At 59.5% G+C, this 12,303-nt stretch overlaps 1 protein-coding gene across 1 annotated transcript in view; it reads left to right on the top strand.

Annotated features, from left to right (window-relative positions):
* LOC144485729 (SCO-spondin-like) overlaps positions 1 to 12,303 on the top strand; it is a 449,590-nt gene that overhangs the window by 100,784 nt on the left and 336,503 nt on the right. The window contains exon 9 of the mRNA XM_078203820.1: positions 8,222 to 8,422. Coding sequence (XP_078059946.1) covers positions 8,222 to 8,422 — 201 coding nt within the window. The remainder of the gene's footprint in view (positions 1 to 8,221; positions 8,423 to 12,303) is intronic.

Genomic DNA, 12,303 nt, shown 5'->3' with positions numbered 1-12,303 from the left:
TCACACCCTGCTCACACTCACACCCCTGCTCACACTCACCCCATGCTCACACTCACCCCCTGCTCACCCTCACCACCCCGCTCACACTCATCCCCTGCTCACACTCACCCCCTGCTCACACTCACCCCCTGCTCACACTCACCCTCTCTGCGCATGCTTGCCCCCTGCTCACACTCACCCCCGATCACACTCACCCCCTGCTCACACTCTCCCCTGCTCACATTCACCCCCCCTGCTCACACTCACCCCCATGCTCACACTCACCCCCTGCTCACACTCACCCCCTGCTCACACTCAACCCCCACACACACTCACCCCACTGCTCACACACACACACTGCTCACATTCACCCCACCTGTTCACACTCTCCCCCCTGCTCACATGCACCCCCCTGCTCACACTCACCCCTCCTGCTCACACTCACCCGACCTGCTCACACTCACCCCCCTGCTCACATGCACCCCCCTGCTCACATGCACCCCCCTGCTCACACTCACCCCTCCTGCTAACACACACCACTCCTGCTCACACTCACCCCTCTGCTCACACTCATCCCCCACTCGCACTCACCCCCCTGCTCACACTCACCCCATGCTCACACTCACCCCTTGCTCTCGCTCACCCCTGCTCACAATCACCCCCTGCTCACACTCACCCCCTGCTCACACTCACCCCCAGCTCACACTCACCCCCTGCTCACACTCACCCCCTGCTCACACTCACCCCCTGCTCACACACACTCTCTCTGCACACACTCACCCCATGCTCACACTAACCCCTTGTTCACACTCACCCCCTGCTCCCACTCACCCCCTGCTCTGTCTCACCCCCCTGCTCACACTCACCCCCACTGCTCACACTCAGCATCCCTGCTCAAACTCACCCCCTGCTCACACTCACCCCCTGCTCACACTCACCACACACCTCTCACACTCACCCCCTGCTCACACTCAGCCCCCTGCTCCCACTCACCCCACCCGCTCACACTCACCCCACCCGCTCACACTCAACCCCCGCTCACACTCACCCTCTCTGCACACACATGCCCCCCTGCTCACCCTCACCTCCCCTGCTCACGCTCACACCCGTGCTCACACTCAACTCGTGCTCGCACTCACCCCCGCTCACACTCATCCCCACTCACACTCACCCCCCTGCTCACACTCAGTCCCACTGCTCACACGCACCCTCCCTGCTCACACTCACCCCCCCTGCTCACACTCACCCCCACTCACACACACCTCCCCTGCTCACACTCACCCTCCGCTGCTCACGCTCACCCCCTGCTCACATGCACCCTCTCTGCACACACATGCCCCCCTGCTCACACTCGCCCCACCCGGTTCACACTCACCCCCCCTGCTCACACTCACCATCCCTGCTCACGCTCCCTCTGCTCATACTCACACCCCTGCTCAAACTCACCCCCTGCTCAAACTCACCCCCTGCTCAAACTCACCCCCTGCTCACACTCACCCCCTGCTCACACGCACCCCCTGCTCACACTCACTCCCTGCTCACACTCACCCACCTTGCTCACACTCACCCCCTGCTCACAATCAGCCCCCCTGCTCACACTCACCCCCTGCTCACACTCTCCCCCCTGCTCACACTCTCCCCCCTGCTCACACTCTCCCACCTGCTCACACTCACCCCCTGCTCACACTCAACCCCACGCTCACACTCGCCCATCACGCTCACACTCACCACCTGCTCACAATCACCCCCCTGCTCGCAATCACCCCCCTGCTCGCACTCACCCCACCTGCTCACACTCACCCCCACTCACACTAACCCCGCGGTCACACTCATCCCCCGGCTCACACTCACCCCGCTGCCCACACTCACCCCCCTGCTCACACTCACCCCCTCTGCTCATACTCAACCCCTGCTCACACTCACCCCCTGCTTACACTCACCCCCCTGCTCACAATCATCCCCCCGCTCACGCTCACCCCCTGCTCACACTCACCCCCCCGCTCACACTCAGCCCCCCTGCTTACACTCACCCCCCACTCACACACACCTCCCCTGCTCACACTCACCCCCCGCTGCTCACACTCACTCCCTGCTCACACTCACCACACCCCGCTCACAGTCACCCCTGCTCACACACACATGCCCCCCGCTCACACTCACCCCCCACGCTCACACTCACCCCCTGCTCACAATCACCCCCCTGCTCACAATCACCCCACTGCTCACAATCACCCCCCCCGCTCACACACCCCCTGCTCACAATCACCCCTCTGCTCACAATCACCCCCCCTGCTCATACTCACACCCCCTGCTCACACTCACCCCCTGCTCAGACTCACCCCCCCGCTCACACCCACCCCCCCGCTCACACACTCCCTCTCTGCATACGCTTGCCCCCCTGCTCACACTCACCCCCTGATCACACTCACCCCCCTGATCACACTCACCCCCCTGATCACACTTTCCCCTCCTGCTCACACTCACTCCCCTGCTCACACTCACCCCCACGCTCACATTCGCCCCCCCCGCTCACACTCACCCCTTGCTCACAATCACCCCCCCTGCTCACACTCACCCCAGCTGCTCACACTCACCCCACCGCTCGTACTCACCCGCTGCTCGCATTCACCCCCCTCACACTCACCCCCCATGCTCTCACTCACCCCCCCTGCTCACAATCACCCCGTCCCTGCTCACACTCACCCCACTGCTCACAATCACCCCCCTGCTCACACTCACACCCCCTGCTCACACTCACCCCCTGCTCACAGTCACCCCCCGCTCACACTCACCCCCTGCTCACCCTCACCACCCCGCTCACACTCATCCCCTGCTCACACTCACCCCCTGCTCACACTCACACCCCCCCGCTCACACTCACCCTCTCTGCACACGCTTGCCCCCCTGCTCACACTCACCCCCCCTGCTCACACTCTCCCCTGCTCACATTCACCCCCCCTGCTCACACTCACCCCCATGCTCACACTCACCCCCTGCTCACACTCACCCCCTGCTCACACTCACCCCCGATCACACTCACCCCCTGCTCACACTCTCCCCTGCTCACATTCACCCCCCCTGCTCACACTCACCCCCATGCTCACACTCACCCCCTGCTCACACTCACCCCCTGCTCACACTCACCCCCCACACACACTCACCCCACTGCTCACACACACACCCTGCTCACATTCACCCCACCTGTTCACACTCTCCCCCCTGCTCACATGCACCCCCCTGCTCACACTCACCCCTCCTGCTCACACTCACCCCACCTGCTCACACTCACCCCCTCCCTGCTCACACTCACCCCCACCGCTCACACTCACCCCCTGCTCACATTCACCTCCCCCTCACACTCACCCCCCATGCTCTCACTCACCCCCCTGCTCACAATCACCCCCTCCCTGCTCACACTCACCCCCTGCTCACTATCACCGCCCTGCTCACACTCACACCCCCTGCTCACACTCACTCCCCCTGCTCACACTCACCCCCTGCTCACACCCACCCCCCGCTCACACTCATCCCCTGCTCACACTCATCCCCTGCTCACACTCACCCCCTGCTCACACTCACCCACTGCTCACACTCACCCCCCGCTCACATTCACCCCCCGCTCACACTCACCCTCTCTGCACACGCTTGCCCCCTGCTCACACTCACCCCCTGATCACACTCCACCCCCCTGCTCACACTCTCCCCCGCTCACCTTCACCCCCTGCTCACACTCACCCCCATGCTCGCACTCACCCCCTGCTCACATTAACCCCCTGCTCACACTCACCCCCCGCACACACTCACCCCCCTGCTCACACTCACCTCCTGCTCACATCACCCCACCTGTTCACACTCTCCCCCCTGCTCACATGCACCCCCCTGCTCACACTCACCCCTCCTGCTAACACACACCACTCCTGCTCACACTCACCCCTCTGCTCACACTCATCCCCCACTCGCACTCACCCCCTGCTCACACTCACCCCATGCTCACACTCACCCCCAGCTCACACTCACCCCCAGCTCACACTCACCCCCTGCTCACACTCACCCCCACCTCACACTCACCCCCTGCTCACACACACTCTCTCTGCACACACTCACCCCATGCTCACACTCACCCCTTGTTCACACTCACCCACTGCTCACACTCACCCCCTGCTCACACTCACCCCCTGCTCACACTCACCCCCTGCTCACACTCACCCCCTGCTCTGACTCACCCCCCCTGCTCACACTCAGCATCCCTGCTCAAACTCACCCCCTGCTCACACTCACCACACCCATCTCACACTCACCCCCCTGCTCCCACTCACCCCACCCGCTCACACTCAACCCCGCTCACACTCACCCTCTCTGCACACACATGCCCCCCTGCTCACCCTCACCCCCCCTGCTCACACTCACACCCTGCTCACACTCACACCCCTGCTCACACTCACCCCATGCTCACACTCACCCCTGCTCACCCTCACCACCCCGCTCACACTCATCCCCTGCTCACACTCACCCCCTGCTCACACTCACCCCCCGCTCACACTCACCCCCCTGCTCCCACTCACCCCACCCGCTCACACTCAACCCCGCTCACACTCACCCTCTCTGCACACACATGCCCCCCTGCTCACCCTCACCCCCCCTGCTCACACTCACACCCTGCTCACACTCACACCCCTGCTCACACTCACCCCATGCTCACACTCACCCCCTGCTCACCCTCACCACCCCGCTCACACTCATCCCCTGCTCACACTCACCCCCTGCTCACACTCACCCCCCGCTCACACTCACCCTCTCTGCGCATGCTTGCCCCCTGCTCACACTCACCCCCGATCACACTCACCCCCTGCTCACACTCTCCCCTGCTCACATTCACCCCCCTGCTCACACTCACCCCCATGCTCACACTCACCCCCTGCTCACACTCACCCCCTGCTCACACTCAACCCCCACACACACTCACCCCACTGCTCACACACACACCCTGCTCACATTCACCCCACCTGTTCACACTCTCCCCCCTGCTCACATGCACCCCCTGCTCACACTCACTCCCTGCTCACACTCACCCCCTGCTCACACTCACTCCCGCTCACACTCACCCCCCTGCTCACACTCACCTCCCTGCTCACACTCACCTCCCTGCTCACACTCACCCTCTCTGCACACACATGCCCACCTGCTCACACTCACTCCCCCTGCTCACACTCACCATCCCTGCTCATGCTCCCCCTGCTCATACTCACCCACCTTGCTCACACTCAGCCCCTGCTCACAATCAGCCCCCCTGCTCACACTCACCCCCCTGCTCACACTCTCCCCCCTGCTCACACTCTCCCCCCTGCTCACACTCTCCCCCCTGCTCACACTCTCCCCTGCTCACACTCACCCCCACGCTCACACTCGCCCCCCACGCTCACACTCACCACCTGCTCACAATCACCCCCCTGCTCGCAATCACCCCCCTGCTCGCACTCACCCCACCTGCTCACACTCACCCCCACTCACACTAACCCCGCGGTCACACTCATCCCCTGGCTCACACTCACCCCGCTGCCCACACTCACCCCCCTGCTCACACTCACCCCCTCTGCTCATACTCACCCCCTGCTCACACTCACCCCCTGCTTACACTCACCCCCTGTTCACAATCATCCCCCCGCTCACACTCACCCCCTGCTCACACTCACCCCCCCGCTCACACTCAGCCTCCCTGCTCACACTCACCCCCACTCACACACACCTCCCCTGCTCACACTCACCCCCCGCTGCTCACACTCACTCCCTGCTCACACTCACCACACCCCGCTCACAGTCACCCCTGCTCACACTCACATGCCCCCCGCTCACACTCACCCCCCACGCTCACACTCACCCCCTGCTCACAATCACCCCCCTGCTCAAAATCACCCCACTGCTCACAATCACCCCCCCCGCTCACACACCCCCTGCTCACAATCACCCCTCTGCTCACAATCACCCCCCCTGCTCATACTCACACCCCCTGCTCACACTCACCCCCTGCTCAGACTCACCCCCCCGGTCACACCCACCCCCCCGCTCACACACTCCCTCTCTGCACACGCTTGCCCCCCTGCTCAAACTCACCCCCTGATCACACTCACCCCCCTGATCACACTCACCCCCCTGATCACACTTTCCCCTCCTGCTCACACTCACTGCCCTGCTCACACTCACCCCCACGCTCACATTCGCCCCCCCGCTCACACTCACCCCCTGCTCACAATCACCCCCCTGCTCACACTCACCCCAGCTGCTCACACTCACCCCACCGCTCGTACTCACCCGCTGCTCGCATTCACCCCCCTCACACTCACCCCCCATGCTCTCACTCACCCCCCCTGCTCACAATCACCCCGTCCCTGCTCACACTCACCCCACTGCTCACAATCACCCCCCTGCTCACACTCACACCCCCTGCTCACACTCACCCCCTGCTCACAGTCACCCCCCGCTCACACTCACCCCCCGCTCACACTCACCCCCTGCTCACACTCACCACCCCGCTCACACTCATCCCCTGCTCACACTCACCCCCTGCTCACACTCACACCCCCCGCTCACACTCACCCTCTCTGCACACGCTTGCCCCCCTGCTCACACTCACCCACCCTGCTCACACTCTCCCCTGCTCACATTCACCCCCCCTGCTCACACTCACCCCCATGCTCACACTCACTCCCCTGCTCACACTCACCACCCTGCTCACATTCACCCCACCTGCTCACACACTCCCCCCTGCTCACATGCACCCCCCTGCTCACACTCACCCCTCCTGCTCACACTCACCCCACCTGCTCACACTCACCCCCCTGCTCACATGCACCACCCCTGCTCACACTCACCCCTCCTGCTAACACACACCACTCCTGCTCACACTCACCCCTCTGCTCACACTCATCCCCCACTCGCACGCACCCCCCTGCTCACACTCACCCCATGCTCACACTCACCCCTGCTCACACTCACCCTTGCTCACACTCACCCCTTGCTCACACTCACCCCCCTGCTCACACACACTCTCTCTGCACACACTCACCCCATGCTCACCCTCACCCCTTGCTCACACCCATCCCCTGCTCACACTCACCTCCTGCTCTGACTCACCCCCCCGCACACACTCACCCCCCTGCTCACACTCACCATCCCTGCTCAAACTCACCCCTGCTCACACTCACCCCCTGCTCACACTCACCACACCCCTCTCACACTCACTCCCTGCTCACACTCACCCCCTTGCTCCCACTCACCCCACCCGCTCACACTCAACCCCCTGCTCACACTCACCCTCTCTGCACACTCATGCCCCCCTGCTCTCCCTCACCCCCCTGCTCACACTCACCCCCTGCTCACACTCACCTCCACTCACACTCACCCCCTGCTCACACTCAGTCCCACTGCTCACACTCAGTCCCACTGCTCACACTCACCCCCCCGCACGCACTCCCCCCCGCACGCACTCCCCCCCGCACGCACTCCCCCCGCACACTCCCCCCCGCACGCACTCCCCCCGCACGCACTCCCCCCGCACGCACTCCCCCCGCACGCACTCCCCCCCGCACGCACTCCCCCCGCACGCACTCCCCCCGCACGCTCCCCCCGCACGCTCTCCCCCCGCACACTCCCCCCCGCACACTCCCCCCCGCACGCACTCCCCCCGCACACTCCCCCCTGCACGCACTCCCCCCGCACACTCCCCCCCGCACGCACTCCCCCCCGCACACCCCCCCCCCGCACACTCCCCCCCGCACGCACTCCCCCGCACACTCCCCCCCGCACGCACTCCCCCCCGCACGCACTCCCCCCGCACGCACTCCCCCCCGCACACTCCCCCCCGCACACTCCCCCCCCCGCACGCACTCCCCCCGCACACTCCCCCCCGCACGCACTCCCCCCGCACACTCCCCCCCGCACACTCCCCCCCGCACGCACTCCCCCCGCACACTCCCCCCCGCACGCACTCCCCCCGCACACTCCCCCCCGCACGCACTCCCCCCCGCACGCACTCCCCCCGCACACTCCCCCCCGCACGCACTCCCCCTGCACGCACTCTCCCCGCACACTCCCCCCCACACACTCCCCCCCCCCCCACGCACACTCTCCCCCCTCCCCCCTCCCCCCTCTCCCCTCTCTCCCCCGCAACACTCTCCATTCTCACGCTGGCTCCCACTCAGTCTCGAACCCACTCTCTGATCGAATCTTCTCTCTCTCTCTCTGGCAGTTGATGGTGGTTGGTGCCTCTGGTCTCCTTGGACTCCTTGCTCCAAAACGTGTGGTGCAGAGACAGCTTCCCGTTACCGTTCCTGCTCCTGTCCTCAGCCCCTGCATAACGGAACCATGTGTGAGGGAGCACAGCAGCTGTACGGGGACATCGGCCTGCAGATCATCAGGGAGCGTTGCCCAGTGCTTAGCTTCTGTCCAGGTCCGTAAGGGTCCTTCCTAACTGAACAGGAAATGAAGGTTTCAAGTTTATCTATTTTGTGTCACAAATAGGCTTACATTAACACTGCAATGAAGTTACTGTGAAAATCCCCCCAATCGCCACACTCTCGTACCTGTTCAGGTTACACTGAGGGAGAATTTAGCACGGCCAATGCACCCTAACCAGCATGTCTTACGGACTGTGGGAGGAAACCGGAGCACCCGGAGGAAACCCACGCAGACACGGGGAGAACATGCAGACTCCACACAGACAGTGACCCAAGCCGGGAATTGAACCCAGGTCCCTGGCGCTGTGAGGCAGCAGTGCTAACCACTGTGTCACCGTGCCACCCATAGATTGAGCCACAAATTGGAGAAACCAGAACACCATCTTACAACTTCTCAGCAGAGAGGGAGACAGTTGCATTGTGATAATGGCACCAGAATAATAATCCAGGGACCCCCGGTGAAAGCACGGGGGACAGGGGGTCAAAACCTGCAGTTGCTACGAGTTCAATTCAGTTAATAAATCTGGAATAAAAAGCTAGTCTCAGTAACAATGACCATGAAACCATTGTCGACTGTCGGTAAAACCCATCCGCTTCACTAATGTCCTTTAGAGAAGGAAATCTGCCATCCTTACCTGGTCTGGCCTACATGTGACTCCAGAGCCACAGCAATGTGGTTGACTCTCAACTGCCCTCCAAGGGCAACCAGGGATGGGCAATAAATGTGAAAGAATAAATAAAAAATAAGGAGAAACTGGAAAATCCCACCCAAGGGAAATCCTACCCAAGGACAATGAACCTCGGCGTGGTCCGCCTCTCGCGACGATTCCCATGGCAGCAAAATGGGAAAATCCGCCGCATTCAGTGAGATGACCAAAGACCAGTTTTATTTGTTCAGGAATATTAAAGGAGGCAATTGAGGAGGAGAGGTTTCTGAGGGCAATTCGAGTCCAGTTTTGAATCCAGGCAGTGGGAAGCTTGGTCACTGATGGTAGAACAATTAAAATCAGCGATTGTCAAGAAGCTGTAATGAGGGGATTGGAGATATCTGAGAGGGTTTCGGATGCTGGACGAGATTACAGAAAGAGGGAGAGATCACTGAATCATACAGTGCAGCAGAGGCCCTTCAGCCCATCACGTCCGCATCAACACATGAGGAACACCTGGTGGGACGGGGGGATGACTTCCCAATGACCGAACCACCGACCCCACCTCCCCATGGCCAGGCCCGAGCTCCCTCCTCTTCATGGTCAGCCCTGATTGGCCCTGCCCCCAGTACAACAAAGAACAAAGAACAGTACAGCACAGGAAATTAAGATTATTCGTCGGTATTCACACTGGAGAGGGACAATGTTGTCGAGGGGAGTACTGAGATGCAGGCTGTTGGACTGGATGGGATTGATGTTCATAAGGAGGAGGTGTTAGCAATTCTAGAAAGGGTAAAAATAGATAAGTCCCCTGGGCCGGAAGGGATTTAGCCTTGGATTCTCTGGGAGGCGAGAGAGGATCTTTGTGTCGTCATTGTCTACAGGAACAGTGCCACAAGACTGGAGGATAGCAAATGTTGTCCCCTTGTCCCCTTGTTCAAAAAGGGGAGTAGAGACAACCCTGGTAATTATAGACTGGTGAGCCTTACTTCTGTTGTGGGCAAAGTATTGGAAAGGATTATAAGAGATAGGATTTATAATCACCTAGAAAGGAATAATTTGATTAGGGATAGTCAGCACGGTTTTGTGAAGGGTAGGTCATGCCTCACAAACCTTATTGAGTTCTTTGAGAAGGTGACCAAAGTGGTGGATGAGGGTAAAGCGGTTGATGTGGTGTATATGGATTTCAGCAAAGCGTTTAATAAGGTTTCCCATGGTAAGCTTTTGCAGAAAATACGGACACATGGGATTGAGGGTGATTTAGCAGTTTGGATCAGGAATTGGCTAGCTGTAAGAAAACAGAGGGTGGTGGTTGATGGGAAATATTCATCCTGGAGTTCAGTTACTAGTGGTGTACCGCAAGGATCTGTTTTGGGGCAACTGCTGTTTGTCATTTTTATTAATGACCTGGATGAGGGCGTGGAAGGATGGATTAGTAAATTTGCAGATGACACTAAAGTCAGTGGAGTTGTAGACAGTGCGGAGGGAAGTGGCAGGTTACAGAGGGACATAGATAAGCTGCAGAGCTGGGCTGAGAGGTGGCAAATGGAGTTTAATGCGGAAAAGTGTGAGGTGATTCACTTTGGAAGGAGTAACAGGAATACAGAGTACTGGGCTAATGGTAAGATACTTGGTAATGTGGATGAACAGAGGGATCTGGGTGTCCATGTGCATAGATCCCTGAAAGTTGGCACCCAGGTTGATAGAACATAGAACATAGAACATAGAAAGCCACAGCACAAACAGGCCCTTCGGCCCACAGGTTGCGCCGATCACATCCCCACCTCTAGGCCTATCTATAGCCCTCAATCCCATTAAATCCCATGTACTCATCCAGAAGTCTCTTAAAAGACCCCAACGAGTTTGCCTCCACCACCACCGACGTCAGCCGATTCCACTCACCCACCACCCTCTGAGTGAAAAACTTACCCCTGACATCTCCTCTGTACCTACCCCCCAGCACCTTAAACCTGTGTCCTCTCGTAGCAACCATTTCAGCCCTTGGAAATAGCCTCTGAGAGTCTACCCTATCCAGACCTCTCAACATCTTGTAAACCTCTATCAGGTCACCTCTCATCCTTCGTCTCTCCAGGGAGAAGAGACTAAGCTCCCTCAACCTATCCTCATAAGGCATGCCCCCATATCCAGGCAACATCCTTGTAAATCTCCTCTGCACCCTTTCAATGGCTTCAACATCTTTCCTGTAATGAGGTGACCAGAACTGCGCGCAGTACTCCAAGTGGGGTCTAACCAGGGTCCTATAAAGCTGTAGCATTATCTCCCGACTCCTAAACTCAATCCCTCGATTAATGAAGGCCAGTACACCGTACGCCTTCTTGACCGCATCCTCCACCTGCGAGGCCGATTTAAGAGTCCTATGGACCCGGACCCCAAGGTCCTTCTGATCCTCTACACTGCTAAGAATGGTACCCTTCATATTATATTGCTGCTTCATCCCATTGGATCTGCCAAAATGGATCACCACACACTTATCCGGGTTGAAGTCCATCTGCCACTTCTCCGCCCAGTCTTGCATTCTATCTATGTCTCGCTGCAACTTCTGACATCCCTCCAAACTATCCACAACACCACCTACCTTGGTGTCGTCAGCAAACTTACCAACCCATCCCTCCACTTCCTCATCCAGGTCATTTATGAAAATGACAAACAGCAAGGGTCCCAGAACAGATCCCTGGGGCACTCCACTGGTCACTGACCGCCATGCAGAGAAAGACCCCTCCACAGCCACTCTCTGCCTTCTGCAGGCAAGCCAGTTCTGGATCCACAAGGCAACAGCCCCTTGGATCCCATGCCCTCTCACTTTCTCAAGAAGTCTTGCATGGGGGACCTTATCGAACGCCTTGCTGAAGTCCATATAGACCACATCCACCGCTCTTCCTTCGTCAATGTGTTTGGTCACATTTTCAAAGAACTCAACCAGGCTCGTAAGGCACGACCTGCCCTTGACAAAGCCGTGCTGACTACTTTTGATCATACTAAACTTCTCTAGATGATCATAAATCCTGTCTCTCAGGATCCTCTCCATCAACTTACCAACCACTGAGGTTAGACTCACCGGTCGGTAATTTCCCGGGCTGTCCCTGTTCCCTTTCTTGAATATAGGGACCACATCTGCAATCCTCCAATCCTCCGGAACCTCTCCCGTCTCCATCGACGATGCAAAGATCATCGCCAAAGGCTCCGCAATCTCCTCCCTCGCCTCCCAC

Source organism: Mustelus asterias, unplaced genomic scaffold, assembly GCF_964213995.1.
Source record: "Mustelus asterias unplaced genomic scaffold, sMusAst1.hap1.1 HAP1_SCAFFOLD_212, whole genome shotgun sequence".
Taxonomy (NCBI): Eukaryota; Metazoa; Chordata; class Chondrichthyes; order Carcharhiniformes; family Triakidae; genus Mustelus; species Mustelus asterias.
The sequence above is the reverse complement of the archived record's forward strand: the minus strand, read 5'-3'. Positions and strand labels throughout refer to the sequence as shown.